At 43.6% G+C, this 22,628-nt stretch overlaps 1 protein-coding gene across 3 annotated transcripts in view; it reads left to right on the forward strand.

The window, feature by feature from the left end:
• The window catches only part of robo4 (roundabout, axon guidance receptor, homolog 4 (Drosophila)), a 113,633-nt gene that overhangs the window by 65,903 nt on the left and 25,102 nt on the right, over positions 1-22,628 (forward strand). For 2 of the 3 annotated variants that reach the window (XM_063038288.1, XM_063038289.1), the window contains exons 11-14: positions 2,643-2,831; positions 4,982-5,024; positions 6,340-6,470; positions 9,837-10,148. In XM_063038288.1, coding sequence (XP_062894358.1) covers positions 2,643-2,831; positions 4,982-5,024; positions 6,340-6,470; positions 9,837-10,148 — 675 coding nt within the window. The remainder of the gene's footprint in view (positions 1-2,642; positions 2,832-4,981; positions 5,025-6,339; positions 6,471-9,836; positions 10,149-22,628) is intronic. The other variant, XM_063038290.1, reaches the window with a different exon arrangement.

Raw genomic sequence — 22,628 nt, forward strand, 5'->3', positions numbered from 1 at the left:
AAATCATTGTATCTTGTCAAGAAAAATAGAAGGAGAATTGGAAATACGGCTTCAGGTTGAAGCCTGTTCATCAGAACAAATTAACTTTAAATCGTGGGTGTCGTGTTATAGCTAGGACAAACAAAATATGTTTGATAGGGTCGGAGATCTGCCCATTGTTCTTTCTCGCCTCCTTCTTCCTTAAGGCTTGTTTTCATCACTTCCTTGACTTTGATGAAATATTGACTTTGACGGAGACATAACGTAAAGACTTTTGCTCCTTATGTATGTGAAGGTTGTAAGAAATAAAGTCAATTCAAATTCAAATTACCTCTTTTTTCTTCCTCCACGGATGTTGATTAACATGCTGAGTGTTTCCAACATTTTCACTTTTTATCTCTGATTTCTGGCATCTGTACTTCTGTTTTGATTTTCTTTCACCAACCAGGGGAAAAAATGTTTGCCAGCTCAGGAAGACTGTATTTAGCACCTTTCATGACCCAACGATGTTCTGCAACATTTTAATTATTATCTAGGAAATGCAACAGCCGATTTGTTCATAGCAGAATCTGAAATTTTCCCAGTTGCTGTTGGGCAAGGCACCAGGAACCACTTCAGTATTCTTTTTTGAATAGTGTAATGAGAGATTCTACATGCATTTTTGACAGTAGATGGGATCTAAATTTGATATCAGAAACAAGAGAAAATCTGCAGATGCTGGAAATCAAAGTAATACATGCAAAATGCTGGAGGAACTCAGCGGACCAGACAGCATCTATGGAAAAGAGTAAACAGTAGACGTTTTAGGCCAAGACTCTTTATCAGGACTGGAACAAAGAGATGAGAAGTCAGAATAAGAAGGTGGGGGGAGGGGAGGAAGAAGTTCAAGGTAGTAGGTGATAGGTGAAACCGAGAGAGGGGGAGGGTTGAAGTAAAGAGCTGGGAGGTTGATTGGTGAAAAAGATAAAAGGCTGGAGAAGGGGGAATCTGATAGGAGAGGACAAAAGACCATGGAAGAAAGAGAAGGGGGAAGAGCATAGAGGGAGGTGATAGGCAGGTAAGGAGATAAGGTGAGAGATGAGAATGGGGAATGGTGAGGGGGGGCAATTTTGATATCTCACTTGAAAGTACAGTCTACCCTCTGCTCTGTTGTAGCCCTGCACCATTCTAGACATTTGTATTCAGATCTTTGGAATGGAACTTGCACGCGGAAGCCTTGATCTCTTCACCATGGCTGAAACCGCGGTGGAAGAGTTTGTGCCTGCAGTGATCATTGTGATCACGAACGACCCACTCACCCTCTGATCAAAGGATTGGCATTAGGTTTTCTCTTCCACCTCTGAGTTATTGTAGGATTTGAGATGACAGGGACATGAGAAGAGATGGAGAACCCTACAGCACAGAGTTTGAAGAAGTCCAAACCAAGGTCTTGAAACCTCACTGAACCTCTGTCAATTGAACATTTTGATACTCTGCCTTTATTTTTGAGGTAAGAGGAACGACTCGGTGATTTCTCTTTTGTGCACAGGTCTATTTCACTAGCATTTCAAGTTATTTATCAGGTTGAGATACCTGGTTAAAATATTAGCTCTTATTGTTACCACTGTTACTTTGTCCCACAAAAGAATCACAGCCTCTTAAATTTACTTTGGTCTTTTCCACCCACCCGATCTTTCCTGACACTCATCACTACATCATCTCCAGCATCATCACTACACCACTCCACTATAAGCATGTTCCCAATAACAGCCCAGTTTTGCCTGAAAATCCACAGAAGCTCTTTGAGTTCAGTATACCCATGGTCCAATTATTTCTGATTGTTCAGGAAACTTGCCCCACTGAGACCAGCTGAAACTTCTGTGGTTTAACATTTAACACTTGACTGGTTACTGGCTCTAGAGAGTGGTATTTGTATTTGTCTGAAGTAATTCATGAATCTCTGTGGTGGTTGTATGGTTTTGTTGGATATGGTGGGAAGAACTTATTTTGTGATGCACAATTATGAGTGAGCTGAGAATGTTCTCAAGATTCAAGTTTATTTATCACGTGTACATCAACAAATACAGTGAAGTGTATTAACAACTAACACGTTCGAGGGTGTGCTGTGGGCAGCCGCTAAGTGCCGTCACATATTCCAGCAGCAACAAATTATGCCCACAATGCTCGGCAGAATAAAACACAACAAGCAACAAAACAACAACAGCAAAAACCAGCCCTACCTCCCACCCATACACATGCACAGTCCTCTGAACCCTAAGCCAGGCTGTCGTCTTTGCCCTCCTGCCTCGAGTGTACTCGGATTCAGACTCGGACATGCAGACATTGGGCCTTCGACTACTCCAGTGGACTCACAGAGATTCGTAGACGTGGGGCTCCGTCCAACAGGCCCTGACTTGCAGATTTCCATTTTATCCCTTGGGCCTTGATCCTCGGCATCAACCCTAGGACCCGCCGATCACCGAACACCAGGCCTCGAACTGCGTACTCATCAATGACAGGACCCCGAACGCTAGGCCTCGAAGTTAGTTTTGCTAAGCTTTATTTTTGGACGTTCACATGATGTGCCTGTAAAACACACTGAATATCCCCTCTAGATGTAAGAAGTCTCAGTTTAACAACAGCCATTTGCTGTGAATCTTTAACTCATTATCTTTAAATCTTAGACCCCTCAGGTCAGGAGACATCATCGGAGTCTTCGATCTTTAGTCAGGTGCTGGAGTTCGTGAGGCGGCCGGTTTTCATTGCAAGTGCTGGGAGTGTGATCTGGGTCATCCTGATGGTGCTCAGTGTGTGCTTGTACTGTCGCCGTACCAGACGGGGTCACATCCAGGAGAAACACAAGCTGAGCAAAAGTAAGAGAGACTTGATGCCATATATCATCAGCATCACTGTACACTTTAAAGCTAGAGACTTGGGGAAGGATAAACTTTGAGATGAGAACAATCAGGTTGATGTAACCCAACTATATTGAGGGTCAGACTCTTGTATATTTTGAGATCGGTCATCTTTTAAGTTCAATGAACTGTTTTTGCCTGGTGAAGTAATTTTGAAGCAAATGCAAAACATATTATTCCCTTTATCTCTTTTTGTTTTACTCTTCACTTTATTTTCAGTCTCTCTGCACCCCCATGTTCCACCTTTAAATACCATCCGTCTTTTCCTTAAGCATTAATTTCTCAAACCTCCAGTGTTCACTCTCCTTCGTCCCCTCTCCTTATCTTTTCTTATTCCACTGGCCCCATCACCCCTTCCCTTTCCCTTTCACTGCCCTCTCATCACCCACACATTCTTTTCTCTGGTAACCCTGCTTACCACCTCCCCCTTTATTCCAGAATCTACTGAGCTGTCATATCTGACACCACCTTTCACCTCGCAGCTTCTGACATCATTCCTATTCCCCCTCCCCCTCCTGGATTTACCTATTATCCACCCCCTCCTTCCTACCCTATTATCCTGGCTATCTCCCCTCTTTTGTTCCATTTCCAATTAAGGGTCTCTACCCAAAATGTAAAATGTCCATTTCCCTCAATAGATGCTGCCTGACCCACTGAGATCCTCCAGAATTCAGTTGTTTTCCCTTTCTCTCCTTTTACCTTCCATCTCTAAACATTGTACTCTCTTTATCAATCCCTCTCATAATCTCTGATTTCTCCATCACTCCTGTTTCCCACTCGTGCACGTCAATATCTCTCTATCCTCTTAACCATTTCTCAGACCACACTATTAAGCAAACTCTACTCCATGACTAACCACTAGGTGGAGCACAAGCGACAGACTGCGGCCCTGGCAGTTTGAGAACCAGTGACTGCTCTTTATGTCTCTGCTGATAATGTGTCTCAGACAGAAAATTCCTTTCAAGTTCAAGTTCAGTTGTCATTCAATCATGCAGGAATACCCATGAATACAGCCAAACGAAGCAGCGCTACTCCGGGGCCTAGGTGCAAGACACGGTACCAACAGTCACACACAGCACAAGGCACATATAGCATATATAAGATAGCAAGCGCATATAAGATATTAGTAAAATACAGTCACACGAAAAGTATATAGTCCAAGACTCCGAGTCGATGACTGTGCAGCAGTTTGCAGTTGAACTCAATACAGCTTGTCTTCTGTCAAGTGAACACTGGGGGGCAGCATCGACTCCAGCTTGGATGCCACGCCACACTGCCTTCCTTTTAAAATAAAGACTCAGTGCAGATACCAAACATTGAGACATGAGTGCTTATTCTCTAAGCTGAAAGTGACAGAAGAAAAGATGAAGAAGGCTGTAAAATGGAACCATAACAGGTTCTAAACTAAGGCCTTGAGGGTATTGTGGTATGCGTTATATTTCAAACTGGACCTCTGTCACTTGTCCAAACCAGGCATGTATCTAACTGCTTGTAACAGAGTTAATTATCACAGTATTAATTGCAAGATATAGAAGAATACAGTTCTAATGCAGAGAAACAGAATTGATGTAAAGGGGCAATAAAGGTCTGCCTGGACATAATGGGCCAAAGTGCCCATTTCTGTGTTGTATGACTCTATAACTTGTTTAGAAGACTGTTCAGCACATCAGTTAGCCTGTGGGATCTTATAATCATATTGATTTGATTTGACAATCTGTGGATATAGTAGCCAAATTCACTCATGGATGCTTTTCAGTTTTATGTGCATTTTAGATAGGAAATTTAATAATTGCTCAACAACAACAAAATGGTAATAAAACAAAATATCAGTCTTCCTGCTTCTGGTACCGAACCTAGAGTGCGTCACTGTTACATTTTATCCACATTCTAGTTGGAATCTGTTGACCAGACATTGCAGTGTAACAAGAGCCAGGGCAGTGCGAACTATTGGATTGTTCTTGCAAAACTCAGCACTGAGTGGTGCTATCATGATTTTATAATTCTTAAGTATGCACCCGGCACAAAACTTGGCCAGACTATCCTAGAAGTCCCGCGTGGAGAAAGGGCTGTTTCTGTCTAACTAATTCATGTTTATTTGTGAACTGCAGGCATGTTCCGGCTGGCTAATGAAGACATTATCATCAAGCACAGGTAAGCTGGACCAGGATGGGGGGTGAGTGTTTAGACCATAAGGCACAAGAGCGGAATTTGCCCATTCTGCCCATCGAGTCCGCTCCGCCATTCCATCACGGCTGATCCCGGATCCCACCCAACCCCATATACCTGCCCTTTCACCATGTCCCTCGATGTGCTTGCATTTGTTGTCCTATCTGGGTGCATGATGGCTTGATTTGGCAACTGCTCTGCACGTGACCTGACTGCAGTGGATTGTAGGCACAGCTTAGCACCGTGGAAACCAGTTTTCCCTCTGAACTCTGTCTATACTTCTCACTGCCTCAGTAAGGCAGTCAGCATAATCAAAGACCCCACCCCTGGACATTCTCTCTTCTGCCCTCTCCCATCGTGCAGAAGATGCAAAAGCCTGAAAGCATGTACCACGAGGCTCGAGGGCAGCTCTATCCTGCTTTTATCACACTCTTGAGTGGACCTCTTGGATGATAAGATGGACTCTTGATCTCAAACTATCTCATTCTTAGATTATGAAGACACATAGTCCTCTTTCATTGTCATTTAGTAATGCATGCGTTAAGAAATGATACAATATTTCTTCCGATGTGATATCACAAAACACAGGACAGACCAAGACTGAAAAAACTAACAAAAGCACATAATTATAACATATAGTTACAGCAGTGCAACAATACCATAACTTGATGAAGAAGTCCATGAGCACAGTAAAAAGTTCAAAGTCTCTCAAATGTCCCACATCTCACACAGACGGGAGAAGGAAGAAAAACTCTCCCTGCCATACCCGACCACAGTCCGACTCTGGGTCATCCGAAAACTTCGAGCCTCCGATCAGCTCTCCGACACCAAGTACTGAGCGCCATCTCTGTCCGAACGATTCGACCTCAATCTCGTTCGCCAACAGCAGACAAAGCTGGAGATTTTGAGGTCTTCCCTTCAGAAGATTCCCGACCGCGCAGTAACAACAGCAGCGAACTGACATTTCAGAAATTTCTCCAGGTGTTCCTCTGTGCTTTCACGTCCATTCTCCATCATATCAGAATTGTCCATGGCCCCTATTTAATGGATACGATATCATTTTTCACTGGAGGGCTTCTGATCTTGCATTTTATTGTCTACCTGTGTTGCACTTTCTCTGTTGCTGTTATACTTTATTCTTCAATGTTATTGTTTTACCTCGTTCTGCCTCAGTACCCTACGTAATGATTTGATCTGTGTGAACAGTATGTAGGACGTGCTTGCTACAAGTGACAATAAAAATAAACCAGCCCAGAAGCCACAGAGCAGCTGACCTGACAACCTTTTTGCTTTAATCTAGGATGAACCTCATTGATTCTCCTTGGCTGTCAAACTCTTGGAAATCAAACAGCTGCTCCAAGAACCTCAGTGCCAGCAGTACCCGTCCTCTCTGGCTGCACAGCTGGGAGAATCAGACATACCGAGAAATGGGTAAGAGTGATCCACAAAGCATATCACAACAAAGCCACATTTGTTCTTCAGGCCTGGTAAGCCCAAAAATACTCCAGCTTTCTCTCATTCTCTTACTGCTGAGATAGTTAAGTGGAGGTTGAAGAGAATGTCCAAAGTTGTGATGGATTTTGGAAGCTAGGACCTTTCTTGCTTGTGATTGTGTATTAATAACTTGGATGTGAGGAGGCATGGTTAGTTTGCAGATGACACAAAAATTGATGGTGATGCAGATTGTGCGAGAGGTTGTCTAAGGCAACAGTAGGATATAGATGAAGTAGAAAGTTGGGGAGAAACTTGGGTGATGGAATTTAATCCCCAAAAGTGTGAGGTGACGCATTTTTGGGAATTTAAATAGGGGCAAAGTATCTACAGTAAGTGGTAAGGCACTAATGAATGTTAAATGGACCTTGGGGTTCAAGTACGTATCTCCCTGAAAGTAGTACCAAGGGTGGATACAGTGGTGAAGAAGTAATTGGGATGCTTGGCTATATAATATAAGCCTCAGGAGGTTACGTAGCAACTATATAAACCAATGATTAAACTGTACTTGGAAAATTGTGTGCAGTTCTTGCTGCCACACTATCAGAAAGATATGTTGGAGAGAGCATTGAGATGATTCACCAGGATATCACCTGGATTGGAGGACTTTAGTTTATGTGTGGAGATTGAATAGGTTGGGCTAGCTTTTCCTGATGTAAGTGAGACTGAAGGATGACCTGCTAAATATATTTAAAACTATAAGAGACATAAATATCACTTTATCCCCTGAGAGGGGAGGAGGAGGATTTTTTTTTCACACAGTTGCGCTTAGGGTCAGAAATAAGCTGCTGGAGGAGTGGTGGAATAAGATACAGTCACTAAGTTTCAGAGACACAGAGAGGCAAGGCAGAGAAGGACACAGACCTAATCCAGGCAAATGGGGCTAGTGTAGCTGGGCACAAAATCAGCACAGACTTCTTACTGTGTTGAACAACTCCATGACTCTTTGTGATTGGGGAAATATTAGCCAGTGCTGACAGGTTTAAGATGAATGGCAAAAGGAGATTAAAGAGGATTTTTTTCTTTCTCGCAGTGAGGTGTTTTGATGTGGAATACAGCATGAAATGGTTTTATATGCAGATTCAGTGGTGTAAACTGTGCATGCTTAGTGGGTGGATGGGATTTGGAGCTCAGACACAATGCGTATAGCTTATTCAAAGGCTCTTTACAGGCTGTTTCTGGAACATTCTACATGTATCGTTGCTGCCCAGAGAGCAGAGAGTCAAAACTTTCGATCCTTAAAGGGATGACAGCCTTACGACAAGTATTTTTCACCGATAATCATGCATATACTCATAAGTCGCAACTTTCAAATGGGAACTGGATATTACTAGAAAGGGAGATTAATAGGAGGAAGGAGCTGGCGAGTGAGACTTTTAAATCGAGCAGTACAGAATGTAAATAGTCTCTTCAGTCCATCGAGTTGCATTCACCAAAAGGGGTTGTTTCAAGCACCGTAGTCTGAATAGCCATTTTGTGATGCATGAGTGTATGAATCTCTAGAAACCAGGTGCTCATGGTGTCCAGTGCGTTTATAGTGAGACAGTTAGCATGAAGAGGTTTAGAGCATAAGACATAGGAGCAGAATTAGGCCATTCGGCCCACTGACTCCCCCTAACCTTTGACGCCTTTACTAATCAGGAACCTATCAACCTCTGCTTTAAATATACCCAGTGACCTGACCTCCACAGCTGTCTATGACACTGAATTCCACAGATTCACTTTCCTCTGGTGAAAGAACTTCCTCCTCATCTCTGTTCTAAAGGGACTTTCTTCTATTCTGAGGCTGTACTGGAGTCTCCAACTATTGGAAACAACTTCTGCACATCCAATCTATCTACTGTAGGTCTTTCAATATTCAGTGGGCTTCAATGAGCTCCTCCTTCACACTTTTAAACTCCAACGATTACAGGCCCGGAGCCAACAAGTGTTCCTCATAAGTTAACTCTTTCATTCCCAGGATCATTCTCATAAACAGTCTCTGGACACCCCTCCTACACCATCACATTCTTTCTCAGATATGGGTCTCTAAGAGCTGATTTGGCTTTAGTCACACACTGGTCTCTCCCACTCTCTCAATATGAAATTGGTTTTTCACTCTACTTGCTATCAGTTGTGTTTGTGAAATTAAGTAGCTTAACCCAGTGGATGTGAGGTTGGCTATTGCAGGAAATGGGAATGAGAGTTCCAGCCCAGCATCTTGAGCCTGGTACTCTTACATAAACTTGAGGCTTTGCTGTGGGTTTCATTTGTCATGAATTTGGAGTAGATAGATAGAATCAAAGTGTTTTAAGTTGTCTGTCCTCCAGCATTAACCCTTTGGTGGACACAAATATTTGATATATCTGTGTTTGGAACTAAATCGCTAACACATGATGCTTCTTAATGGATGCTCAGCTAGGGATGTTTGATGAGACTGACAATTTGATATAGAGGATAGAACAATGAGGGACAGAGTAGTGCACTTGGTACAGCTGCTCCTCACGGCTCCAGAAGCACAAGTTCACTCGAAACCTCTGATGTTGTATGTTGGGTTTGCATTTTCTCTCTGTGACTGCATGGGTTTCCTTTGGGTCCTTTCACATCCCAAAGCTATTCAGGTTGGTCGGTTGATTTGGACACTGTAAATTGCCCGTAAGTGTATGGTAGTATCTGCAGGGAACTTATTAGAATGTGGGAAGGATAAAATGAGAGAGAGAAGTGACTGCAGATGCTGGAAATACAGAGCAGCACACCGAGGTGCTGGAGGAATTCAGAGGTCAGGCAGCATCTATGGAGGTATTTGGACAGCTGATGTTTCAGGCCGAGACCCATCGTCTGCACTAGATCTGTCCAGATGAAGAGTCTCGATCTGACACGTGACTGTCTGTTTCCCTCCATAGATACTGCCCAACCTGCTGAGTATAAAATGAGGTTAGAGTGGAATTAGTGTAAATGGGTGCTTGATTGTCTGCACGGATTTGGTGGGCCAAAGGGCCTAGTTTCCATGGCTCCCTATGACCTAATTGATGTTGTACCTTTGCATTATCTCAGTTCGGCATAGTTCCTCCTTGGTTAGTGGTAAACATTTTTGAAATGGCTAAAGGTCAGGTTCTTGCTCAAAAATTCCCTACCTTTTCTCCCAAAAGTAACATCCAATCATTGTCATTGGAAGCTTTGGTATAAACCAAACAGGACACCGGTCTCCAACATTTAGTGGCAGAACATTGGCTCAAATTGGTCATTACACTGCTCTGCTGTGGTAATCGGTAGTGGATTGAGAAGCTTTGGGCTGTTCATTGATGAACCTGCCTCTTTCCCTTGTAGGTTCTTCATTTGAGAAGACTCCAGTTTTGAGAGTCCAAGGCCCCACTCTGTTGTCTGACAACAGCCTGAATGGGACGTTCAGCACCGATATTAAAGGGAAAGATCTGAAAACGTTCAGCACTCCGCAGCACTCCACCATTTCCAACTGCAGTGTCCAGATGACTCCAGACCAGAGCCCTTTGCCGTTGCTGAAGAACAACATAAATAGAAACAACATCAACAGCTTTGGTCAGGATGTTACAAAGTTACCGCAGAAAATGCTACCCTACCTGCATCCATATGAAGAATTCTGGGATAAAAACTGTAATAAAGGTGAGCACTTGAATCCTGTAGCTTGGGAAATGTCTGGTGCAAGAAGAATTTTCTTGGTGCTTCTTCCTTCTCTGTGCAGTATCAAGGTGTTGGGAGTCCCATTGGATATGGTTCCTTGCTGGCTTTCATTGTCTGATGTTTGACATACACTCAGTGGCCACTTTATTAGGTACACTTGTACACCTGCTCATTAATGCAAATACCTAATCAGCCAATCCTGTGGCAGCAACATATTGCATAAAAGCATGCAGGCATAGTCAAAAGGTTCAGTCATTGTTCAGACCAAACATCAGAATGGAGAAGAAAGGTGATCTTTGACCGTAGATTGATTGTTGGTGCCAGACAGGGTGCTTTGAGTATCTCAGAAACTGCTAGAGTTTGCAGAGAATGGTGTGAAAAACAAAAGAAAAACATCTAGTGAGCATCAGTTCTATGGGCAAAACCGCCTTATCAATGAGAGAGGTCAGAGGAGAATGGCCAGACTGGTTCAAGCTGACAGGAAGGCGACAGTAACTCAAATAACCACGTGTTACAACAGTAGTGTGCAGAACTCACAGCATGTTGAACTTGGGAGTGGATGGCCCACAGCAGCAAAAGACCATGAACATTGTTCATAGTTCAAAGTTCAAGTTGAATTATCATTCAACCATACATGAATACCCATGAATACAGCCAAATGAAACAGTGTAACTCTGGGGCCAAGGTGCAAAACAATTACCAATAGTCATACACAGCACAAGGCACCTATAGTCCATATAATATAGCAAGCACATATAAGATATCAGTAAGATACAGTCACTCAAAAATCTAGTCCATTACAATTAGATACAGGAGGTGCCTAATAAAGTGGGCACTGAGTGTAATATTTCCACCACTGTAAAACTCTGATAGTTTGCTATCTGACCATTTGGAAATACTGAATGATTGGCATCTGGCTCACCAAATTATGTTGGCTACACTCCTATTGTCTTGCCAGGGCTCCCGTTCCCGTGCTTCCTTCCACTAAGCAGTGCCTTGACTCCTGTATGCTATCCAACTCACAGGAGTTCCAGTTTCCAACCCGCTTGGCCTTGATTCCTGTGCTTTCTTTCACATGACCAGAGCAGTGTTTCCTGCAATCCCTTTAAGCTTATCTGAGAAATATAGACTGTATATTATGATACTGTGTAACATTTTAAAAAGGGAAATAAAACTGTGTATAAATATGATTAAATTCCAATAATAGAATGGAGAATATAGAAATCTACAGTACATTACAGGCCCTTTGGCCCACAATGTTGTACCGACTATGTAATCTACTCTAGAAACTGCCTAGAATTTCCCTAATGCATAGCCCTCTACTTTTGCAAGCTCCATGTACCTATCTAAAAGGCTCTTAAAAGACCCTATTGTATCTGCTTCTACCACCGCCGCTGGCAGTGCATTCCATGCCCCACCACTCTCTGTGTGAAAACCTTACCCCCGACATCCCCTCTGTACCTACTTCCAAGCACCTTAAAATTATGCCCCCTTGTGTTAGCCATTTCAGCCCTGGGACAAAGCCTCTAGCTATCCACACAGTCAACGCCCCTCATCATCTTGTACACCTCTATCAGGTCATCTCTCATCCTCTGTCGCTCCAAGGAGAAAAGACCAAGTTCACTCAACCTATTTTCATAAGGTATACCCTCCAATCTAGGCAACATCCTTGTAAATCTCCTCTGCACTCTCTCTAGAGTATCAACAACACTGTCAACCTGCACGGCAGCTTTGAGTGTCCTATCGACAGGGACCCCAAGATCTCTCAGATCCTCCACACTGCCATTAATATTATATTCTCTATTCAAATTTGACCTACCAAAATGAACCACTTCACACTTATCTGGGTTGAAGTCCATCTGACACTTCTCAGCCCAGTTTTGCATCCTATCAATGTCCCGCTGTAACCTCTGACAACCCTCCACACTATTCACAACACCCCCAACCTTTGTGTCATCATCAAACTAAACATAAAATGCTACAGCTCAGTACAGGCTCTTTGGCCTATGATGTACCAACCTTTTAACCAACTCCAAGATCAATCTAATGCTTCCCTCTCATTTTTCTTTCATCTGTGTACCTATCTATGAGTCTGTTACATGATCCATATGCAGACATCCCACCCTGCAAAAACTCATTTCAGGGAGGTTGCAGCATCAATTTGTGGGAGACTCCCAGAACTTCCGGGAGAGGTGGGATGTCTGCAATAGAGTAGCTCCTTAGCAGCTGGCCAGCTAGTTTAAATAACGTTAGCTATGCTAATGAACAAATGACACCTGTTAAACTCACCTCAACATGTCTTTTACAGTCTTAACCCACCATGGGCAATAGAAAAGTCACTGTTGCAAACAGTGCAGCGAGCAACACTGTCATTGTTTTGACCCCTATTAGGCAGGGGTACACTTTAGTGTAGTCTGGGGTGAAGTATGTTTTGTTTTTTTTGTTTTGGAACACTGCTATGGCACGCTCGCGCGCGCGCTCTCTCTCTCTCTCGCGCTGTCTTGTGGTCGCTGGCGCACTCTCTCGCTTTCTCTCTTGCTCTCGCTTGCTTGCTCTCAAAAAAATATATTTCCGTGATATTGTATATAATTTGCGGGCATCAGGGAGCCACTATTAATATGTGGGAGACTCCCAGAACTTCCGGGAGAGGTGGGATGTCTGCATATGTGTCTGCCTCTACCACCTTGCCTGGCAGTGCATTCTGTGCACTGATGCCTTCTTATTTACATAGAGAGTGATATATACAGTAGAGTGGATAGCCAGATACTCTTCCTGGGGGAAAAGTTCTCTGGCCATCTGCTCTATCCATACCTCTTACTCATCTTGTACACCTCTATCAAGTTGCTTTCCATTCTCCATCGCTCCAAAGAGAATCTGAATCACCTGATTATCTGCATCCCCAAAGACAGGTTATCATAGGATTGCAGTTCTTCACTTAGTCTGGTGATTACAAGCAGCTCATTCTACTAAGGGAGTCAACTCCAACTTGCCTGATCATTTACTCCAGGTGTCTACAAATAGCCCCACCCATGAGTGTTCATGGGCTATTCAGAAATTTGATGGCAGAGGAGAAGAATCTGTTCCTTCAGAAGAGTGTGTCTTCAGACTCTTGTACCTCCTCACCAATGGTAGTAATGAGAAGAGGGCATGTCATGAGTAGTCCTTAATGATGGATGCCACCTTGACGCGCTGCCCTTTGAAGATGTCTTTGGTGCAAGGTCTTTGTCAATGATGGAGCTGGCAAAGTCTACAACCCTCTTGATTCTGGTGCTTTGGAGCCTTCATACCAGGTGGTGATGCAAACAGTCAAAATGCTCTTCATGGTACAGCTGTCGAAAGTTGTTAACGTCTTTGGAAACCACTGTCTGAGCTCCCATAATCTAGAGTCAGCCACTGGACACAGCCATTTGTATGAGACAGTTGAAGGTAGCTGGTATCATTCTAGGAAGAGGATGCTGGAAGATAAGAAAATAATGCAAGTGATTTTAAAAAAAACTATCTTGCGTTTATGATATGTGTTGCCTGCCATTTACAGAGCGGTATGGAAAACCATTTGAAAACAAAGAACTTAAGGAAATAGGACAATATTAGGCCTCTCAGCTCGTCAAGCCTGCCCTGCAGTTCCATGATTATGACTGACCTGCTGAAGGCCTCATTTTCTGCAGTTCAGGATTCTGCTCAAGATTCAACATGAACACGTTGATGTTGGTGATGGGCTGGAGCCAAATGGATAAAGCTAGATTTTCTTCCTAATAAGACTTGATTTTTGCATTTTTTATTTAAACAACAATCTACAGCTTTGCAAAATGTACTTTTTTCCCCTGTGCCAATGTTTAATTTCTTGATTTATTTTTAATAAACAAATTCCAACTCTCACATTGCCAGGTTGAAATTAGAACCCATGCCCACAGGCGTAGGGCTCACTATCATCAGTCCTGAAGCGTCACCATTCTGCTATAATACCATGGTGCAGAGCTAGAAATTAGGTTGCAGTTTAAAATCAGAATGCATGCTTACTATTTTCAAAGGCTGATCCTTGGCAAGTTCTGAGCAGCTGGCAGAAGCATAAAGTGGCTCCAAAGTAGTTCATTAGACATCGTGCCTAGCAACTGACTTGCTTTTCTTACAGAATCTGCCACTTGGAATTCTGCAGGCAGTTTCCTTGTTGTTATCGTATACATATGACTTCACAGGATAATCCAAAGCTTGGCTTCAGTGTGCTTCCCAGCTGAAACGGCAAGAAAACAAGGGAGATAACTGCCTCACACAGAGTTACTGAGCTCTGCAGACAAGGGAAGCTCAAAGTTTGATAATTGGTCTGTCCCAAGGTGGTTCCATTGTTCCCACTGGGGTTTTAAGTACAGTCTCACCATCCCAGTGAAGTACATAATGATTTGGCTTGTCTTTGTGTTTCTGATCATCAATGAAGCAATTCTTGCTCAGCTGCACATGTGCTGATCATGGGTGAGGGCATGACTGTGATGCCTCTAATGGTTGAGAAGTCTATCCAGGCTTACTATCTCATGCAATCTCTCTATCTCTCTCTATCTCTCTCTATCTCTCTCTATCTCTCTATCTCTCTATCTCTCTATCTCTCTATCTCTCTATCTCTCTATCTCTCTATCTCTCTATCTCTCTATCTCTCTATCTCTCTATCTCTCTATCCCTCCCTCCCCCCCTCTGTCTCCACCCCTCTCTATCAGCTCAGACTGATGGCTTTTCTTTAAATGTGTTTAAATGCGTTCCATGCACCCATCAGTCTCTGTGTAAAATACTTCGCTCTGACATCCTCCCTATACTTTCCTCTGGCTGTTAATCCTGAGTGTTTATGTACTTAGTTCACCCTTCTGTGGAATATGAACATATGAATTAGGGACAGGAATAGGCCACTCAAACCCAACCATATTATTTAAATTATTTAAGATCATAGTTTTGATCTGAACACTCTAGTACAGGGGTCCCCAACCTTTTTTTGCACTGCGGACCGCTTTAATATTGACAATATTCTTGCGGACCGGCTGACCCCGGGGGGAGAGGGGGTGGTAGGGTTGCCAATGGACAAGAGTAGCAGTCAAATACGTTGAGCTTACCCTGAGAAAGACTTCAATGACCATGAAGCCTTGCGCGGGCACCAGTGCGCATGCGTGACCTGCGCATGCATGTACGTGCCGATTTCTTTTTCTTGCGAATCGTTTTTGGCAATTCTGTTCGGGGGGGGGGTGTGGTTAATCACGACCGGAATATAGGTGATAAGTGGCTAATACACTCAATTTTGTTTCTAAAAAGGTTTATCTAACAAATTTAATATTAAACACACAGCGCATATTTTCCTCACATGAATATACGATAAGTCAATTATCAGGGGTGGACACGAGAGCTTGAAGTAAGTGTTGAACGAACTTCTAGTAGAAGTGGTTGAGGCAGGTTCGATATTATCACTTGAAGAAAAATTGGGTAAGTATTTGGACAGGAAAGGAATGGAGGGTTATGGGCTGAGTGCAGGTCGGTGGGACTAGGTGAGAGTAGCGTTCAGCACTGACTAGAAGGGCCGAGATGGCCTGTTTCCGTGCTGTAATTGTTATATGGTTATACAAGTAAGTCAATAGCATCATAACATTTTAAGTAATGTTTGGATGTGAAACACACAGCACATATTTTCCCCGTATGAACATATAAAATCATTGCAACACACCAATATCACTGAATCAATGGGAGCCCTGGGCTTGTTTCCCTGCAACAAGACGGTCCTATCGAGGGGTGATGGGAGACAGCGATACTCGAAGGGGGTTCCTTATGTCCAGTGTATTCCGCAATTTAGTTTTCGTTGCATTCATTGCAGAAAAATGTTGGAAATGGAAGCAACGTTTTCAGTGCTTTTGTGGCTACCTCAGGATATTTAGCCTTGACTTTGATCCAGAATGCCGGCAGAGATGTTATGTCAAACATACTTTTCAGCTGGCCGTCTTTTGAAAGCTCGATCTCCTTCCCGCGCTGACATGGATGACGCGTAGGTAATGACCTCGCATGCGTTCAAATTCAACAGTGCGTAACAGGGAATGAGGAAAGGTGCAGCTGACCCCTATCGCCAAATCATATCGTTTCCTCGCGGCCCAGTAGCGCATGCTTTACGGCCCGGTACCAGTCCGCGGCCCGGTGGTTGGGGACCACTGATCTAGTATACCCACAGTCTAGGTGTATGTAGACAATTGAAATTGGGAGATCAAGTTCAATGTAAATTTGTTATCAAAGTACATATTCTGCAGGTCACCATATACAACCCTGAGATTGTTTTCGTGTGGTATGCACAGTAAGTCCAAGAAACACAATAGAATCAATGAAAAACCACACCCAACAAGACAGACAAACAGCCAGTGTGTAAAAGACAATGAACTGTGCAAATACGAAAGAAAAAAAAATAAGCAATAAATATTGAGAACATGAGAAGAAGAGTCCTTGAACGCGAGTCCATAGGCTGTAGGAACAGTTCAGTGATGGGGTGAGTGAAGCTAAGTGAAGTTATCTCCTTTGGTTCAAGAGCCTGATGGTTGAGGGGTTGTAACTACTCCTGGATCTGGTGTGTGAGTCCTGAGGCTCCTGTACCACCTTTCTGATGGCAGAAGCAAGAAGAGAGCATGGCCTTTATAATGGAAGATAATGCTGCTTTCCTGCAACAACATTTCATGTAGATGTGCTCAGTGGTGGACAGGGTTTTACCCATGATGGACTGGGCCATATTTTCTGTTAAAAGGCATCTGTTTTTTCATACCAGGCTAAGATGCAGCCAGTCAATATACTCTCCACCACACATGTATAGAAACTTGTCAAAGTTTCAGATGTCATGTCGAATCTTCACAATCCCCTGAGGAAGTAGAGGTGTTGCTGAGCCTTCTTTGTACTGGTACTTGCGTGCTGGATCCAGGACTGATCCACTGAAGTGACAACACCAAGGAATTTAAAGTTGCTATTCTCTCCACCTCTGATGAGGACTGGCTCATGGACCTTCGGTTTCCTCCTCCTGAAGTTAGTAGTCAGCTTCTTGTTCTTGCTGACATTGAGTGAGAGGTTATTGTGGCACCACTCAGCCAGATTTTCAATCTCCCTCCTATATGCTGATTCATCACCACCTTTGATTTGGCCTACGTCAGTGGTGGCATCAACAAGCTTAAGTATGGCATTGGAGCTGTGCTCAGCATCATAGTCATAAGTGTAAAGTGAGTAGAGCAGGGGCTAAGCACACAGCCTTGTGGTTCACCTGTGCTGATGGAGATTGTGAAGGTGTTTTTGCTAAGCCAAACTGACTGGGGTCTGCAGGTGAGGAAATAGAGGATCCATTTGCACAAGGAGGTATTGAGGCCAGGTCTTGAAACTTGTTAGTTTTGAGGAGATGATAGTATTGAATGCCAAGCTGTAGTATATGAAGAACATCCTGATGTATGCACCTTTGCTGTCCAGATATTCCAGGGTTAAGTGAAGAGCCAATGAAATGGCATCTGCTGTGGACCTGTTGTGAATGGCAGGCAAATTGGAGCTGATTGAAGTCACTCCTCAGGCAGGAGTTAATATATTTCATCACCAATCTCTCAAAGCACTTCGTTACAGTGGATGTAAGTGCTACTGGACTAGTCATTGAAGCAGGTTATCATGTTCTTCTTTGGCACATGTATCATTGAAGCCTGCTTAAAGCAGGTGTGCACCTCAGATTGCTGAAACGGGAGGTTAAAGGTATTGGTGAACACACCAGCCGGTTGATTAGCGCAGGTCGTTAGTACTCGGCCAGGTACCCCATCTGGGCCAGATGCTTCAGTGGTTCAAGTTTGGTCTGGAATTGCCTCTTTGCACATGAGGTGGCTTTCCAGAGGTCATACCTGGACCTCTTGTACCTTATTTGGTCGTCAGACCTAAATGCCACTGATCTGTCCCTCAGCAGATTTTGGATCTCATGGGTTCATCCAGGGCTTCTGGTTGGGGAAGACTCTGAATGGTTTTGTGGGAATGCACTCAACAATGACTATTTCTATGAAGTCCATGACAACCGTGGTGTATTCAATCAGATCCTCAGAGTCCCTAACATGGCCCAGTCCACTGACTCGAAGCAATCCCATAGCTGCTCCCCTGCCTCCTGCGATCACCTTTTTGTTGTCCTTATCCCTGGGGCCTTGCTCTTTAACCTCTCCCTGTATGCAGGTAGGAGAAGGGCAGCCAAGTGATCAGATTTGCCAAAATGCGGTCTAGGCATGGAACAGTAACCATTCCTAATTGGAGTGCAGCAGTGGTCAAGTGTGTTGGGACCCCTTGTGTTGAAGGTTTTACGTTGATGGTAATTGGGCAGAAATTTCTTCAAACAAGTCTGATTGAAGTCCCTGACAATGATTTGAAAGGTGTCAGGGTAGGTTGTTTCTTGTTTGCTGATGGCAGCATTGAATATCTCAAGCGCCTAATTAACATTGGCTTTTGGCAGTATGTTAAAGGTGGGCAGGATCACAGAAGAGAACTCTCTTGGCAAGTAGAACAGTCGGCACTTAATTGTTAAATGTTCCAGGTCAAGGGGAACAAGAATGTGATAGGACTGCTGTGTCCGAGCACCGCAAAGAGTTTATCATGAAACACAGTCCCCCACCTTTTACCGTCTCTGAGTCAGCAGTCTGGTTCATCTGTTTATCGAGAAGCTCTCAGGTCTTACCAACACACCTGGCCTGTCTGGAGTGAGCCATGTCTCCACGAAACACAGAACCCAGCAATTCCTCATTTCTCTCTGTTACAACAGTCTTTCCCTTGGGTCCTCAATCTTGTTTTCCAGCAACAATACATTTGCTAACAAGATGTTGGATAGAGGGAGTTCCTTTCTCCGTTGTTTTAGTCTGGCTTGGAGTCCTCCCCCCTCCCTCTCTTTCAACTGTGGTGATGTACCTTTGTCCGCTTGCTTGAGAATTAGTTTTACTAAGTTCTTCGGAAGATGGTGAAATCGCTAGTTTGTTTAGGTGGTTCAAAAGTGCATTATTTAAAGGGAAACAAGAGAAGATCGGCAAAGATGGAAATCCATGCAACACACACAAAATGCTGGAGGAACCTAGCAGGAGAGGCACCATCTATGTAAAACGGGCCGAAACGTCAACTGTACTTTTTTTTCCATAGATGCTGCCTGCCCTGCTGAGTTACTCCAGCATTTTGTGTGTGTTACTTAAAGGGAAATTACAGGCTACAGGTTGCAGTGAGAGTAGTTCAGTAGCAATATATTTCGAAGTTTTGTAAGCTGCCCGTAAAATGTTGCTGTGGTTCACCATTGCCATCTCGGCTGCTGATCAAAGTGGCATTGAGCAGTGAGGTTGATAACCTCAGGGGCTGAAAAGGACAAACACATGAGGGGTGAATGCTCCACTGCCAGCAAACCGACACCATAACACTAATCTGCGCCAGAACAGTGACAATTGATCTGTCCGGCCCAGTTTAATGACGCCTTGAGGAAAAAATCTGCCTGTGCTATTAATCTGAAATAAGAGCAGAACATGCTGAGGATAGTCAAGCAGGTCAGGCAGTATCCAGAGGGAGTAACAGATGATGCTTCAGGTCCATTAACCCTCTTCACCAAGGATTTTAATTTTAATGTAATTTCTTGCACTTATTAATTTGGACATTGAGTAGGATAATCAGAATCAGGTTTATTATCACCAACGAATGTCATGAAATGTGTTGTTTTGTGGCTGCGGCACAGTGCAATGCATAAAAATCACTCTGTTACAATAAGAATATATAACAAAAAGAGAGCAAATTAATAAGGTAGGGTTCATGGACTTTTCAGAAGTCTGATGGCAGGGAGGTAAGAAGTGGTTCCTAAAACATTGAGTGTGCACCTTAAAGCTCCTCTCTAATGCTGGTAATGAGACGAGGGCACGTCCCGGATGATGAGGGTCCTTCGTGCTGGATGCCACCTTCTTGAGGCACCACATTTCGAAGATGGCCACGAAGGTGGGGAGGGTTGTAACCACGATGGAGCAGACTGAGTCGACAGCCCTCTGAAGCCCCCTTCGGTCCTGTGCCTCGGAGCCTCCGCACTAGGCAGTGAGACAACCAGTCAGAATGCTCTCCACCGTACATCTGTAGGAATTTGCTAGTCTTTGGTGACGTACTAAATCTCCTCAAACTCCGAATGAAATAGACCCGCTGTTGTGCCGCCTTTGTAATTGCATCAATGTGTTGGGCCCAGGATAGATCTTCAGAGATGTTGATACCCAGGAACTTGAAATTGCTCACTCTTTCCACTACTGATCCCTCAATGAGGACTGGTGTGTGTTCCCTCGTCTTCCCCTTCCTGAAGTCTGCAATCAATTCCTTGGTCTCACTGGCATTGTGTGCAAGGTTGTTGTTGCAATTCCACTCTAGCTCTTCTTTCAGTTAGTCCTGACGAAGGGTCTCAGCCTGAAACGTCGACTGTACCTCTTCCTAGAGATGCTGCCTGGCCTGCTGCGTTCACCAGCAACTTTGATGTGTGTTGCTTGAATTTCCAGCATCTGCAGATTTCCTCGTGTTTGCGTGATCTATCTCACTCCTGTATGCCTCCTTGTCACCATCTGAGATTCTCCCGACAATAGTTGTGCCTTAGGCAAACTTATAGAGGGCATTTGAGCTGTGACTGGCCCCACAATCCTGACAGAGTAGTGCATGGGTGAAGCACGTGTCCTTGAAGTATGCCGGCGTTGATTGTCAAGTGGAGGTGTTATTTTCAATCCGCCCAGGCTGTTGTCTCCCAGTGAGGAGGTCAAGGATCCAGTTGCAGAGGGAGGTACAGAGGCCCAGCTTTTGAAGCTTGTTGATTAGTACTGAGGGGATCGTGTTGAACCCTGAACTCTAATCAATCAACTGCAGGCTGACATAGGCTGCTATTGTCCAGTGAACCAAGGCCGAGTGGAGAGCCAGTGAGATTGCATCCGCAGTCGATCTATTGTGGCGATAGACAAATTGCAACAGGTCCAGGTCCTTGCTTAGGCAGGAGTTAACACCGGCCTTGACCAACCTCTCAAAGCACTTCATCACAGTAGATGTGAGTGCTGTTGTCAATAGTCATTGAAGTCTGCTCTTCTTGGGCACTGGTATGAGTGTCGCCCTTTTGAAGTGGGTGGGAACCTCCGACTGCAGCAGTGAGAGTTTGCAGATGTCCGTGAAAACACCCGCCAGTTGGTTGGCACAGGTTTTCAGTGCCCTGGTAGATACATCACTAGGGCCTGATGCCTTATGAGGACTCACCTTCCTGAAAGATATTCTGTTGTTAGCCTTTGAGACAGATGTCACAGGGTCGTCAGATGCTGCAGGGATTCTCACAGGTATGGTTTTATTTCAGATACATTATTTTATAATGTATTTAATTCATTCTCTCTGGTGGTGTGTTTCTTTTTAAAAAAAAAGGGTATGTGTGAGAGCATTGAGAGGAGACTATTGGAATAAGATACGGACAAATTGAGAGAGATAGGGAATAAGGAAGTTACTCTTTATGCGCTCTTTTGTTTCATCCCACAGCATAGGCGCAGAGGGATGGGGATCACCATTCTGTGTCTCCCCAAACCTCTGGAGGCTAGAGATCACAGCTGATCAAGTTGGTGCCTCCATTTTAAATATCTCTCCCTCCCAAAAGCCCATAATTTGTTTCCCTGTGTTTCCATAGTAACTACTGCTAATTATGCTGAACTACGAAGGCATGATTATTCAGAGACAGCTGGGTTCATGCTGTAATGTCAGATGTATTTAAAGTGTTTACCTGCAAGTTAACATATATTAATCAATTGTTAAGCTGTTTATTATAACTATTTTAAGCCATCCATTTTACACATGCTTCTCAGCTGAACTTTTTATGTTTATTTTAACTTCAATTAAATTATTTTGACCTCTTTATTTGAAGTGGTTTATTTTGTTTACCTTAACCTATATAGTTTATCTGCTTGGTTTCATCTGTCATTTTCAACTGCTCTCATCTGCTTTTTGGTTATTTTAGATGCATCCAAAAGACTTAATGGACATGAAAAACAGCTGAAAGTCTTCAAGCTTTGTACAGCCTTCAGAATACTTTATAAATGTGACCTTACACTTTGAGATAAGGGAAGGAGCGTCTCCGTGTTGGTTGGCTGTGGGAATGAATGCTGTTGATGCAGAGTTTGTATGTCTGATATATTATTCTATAAATTACAGGCATATGAATTAAGACAGCTTGGCCACTCAAACCTATTATTCAATAAGACCATGGATAATCTGATTGTAAACTCATCTCTACTTCCCTTGCTAACCTTTCACCCCTTGCTTACACCTATCTTCTCTGCCTTTAAAATATTCAAAAACTCTACTTCCCACTGCCCTTTGAAGATCATTTCAAAGGCTCACAACTCCATGAGAGAAAACAAAAAATCATGTCATCTGCCTTAAATTGATGATGCCTTATTTATAAACAGTGGGCCATAGCTCCAGATTTTTGCACAAGAG

This window comes from Mobula hypostoma, chromosome X2, assembly GCF_963921235.1.
Source record: "Mobula hypostoma chromosome X2, sMobHyp1.1, whole genome shotgun sequence".
NCBI classification, from domain to species: domain Eukaryota; kingdom Metazoa; phylum Chordata; class Chondrichthyes; order Myliobatiformes; family Myliobatidae; genus Mobula; species Mobula hypostoma.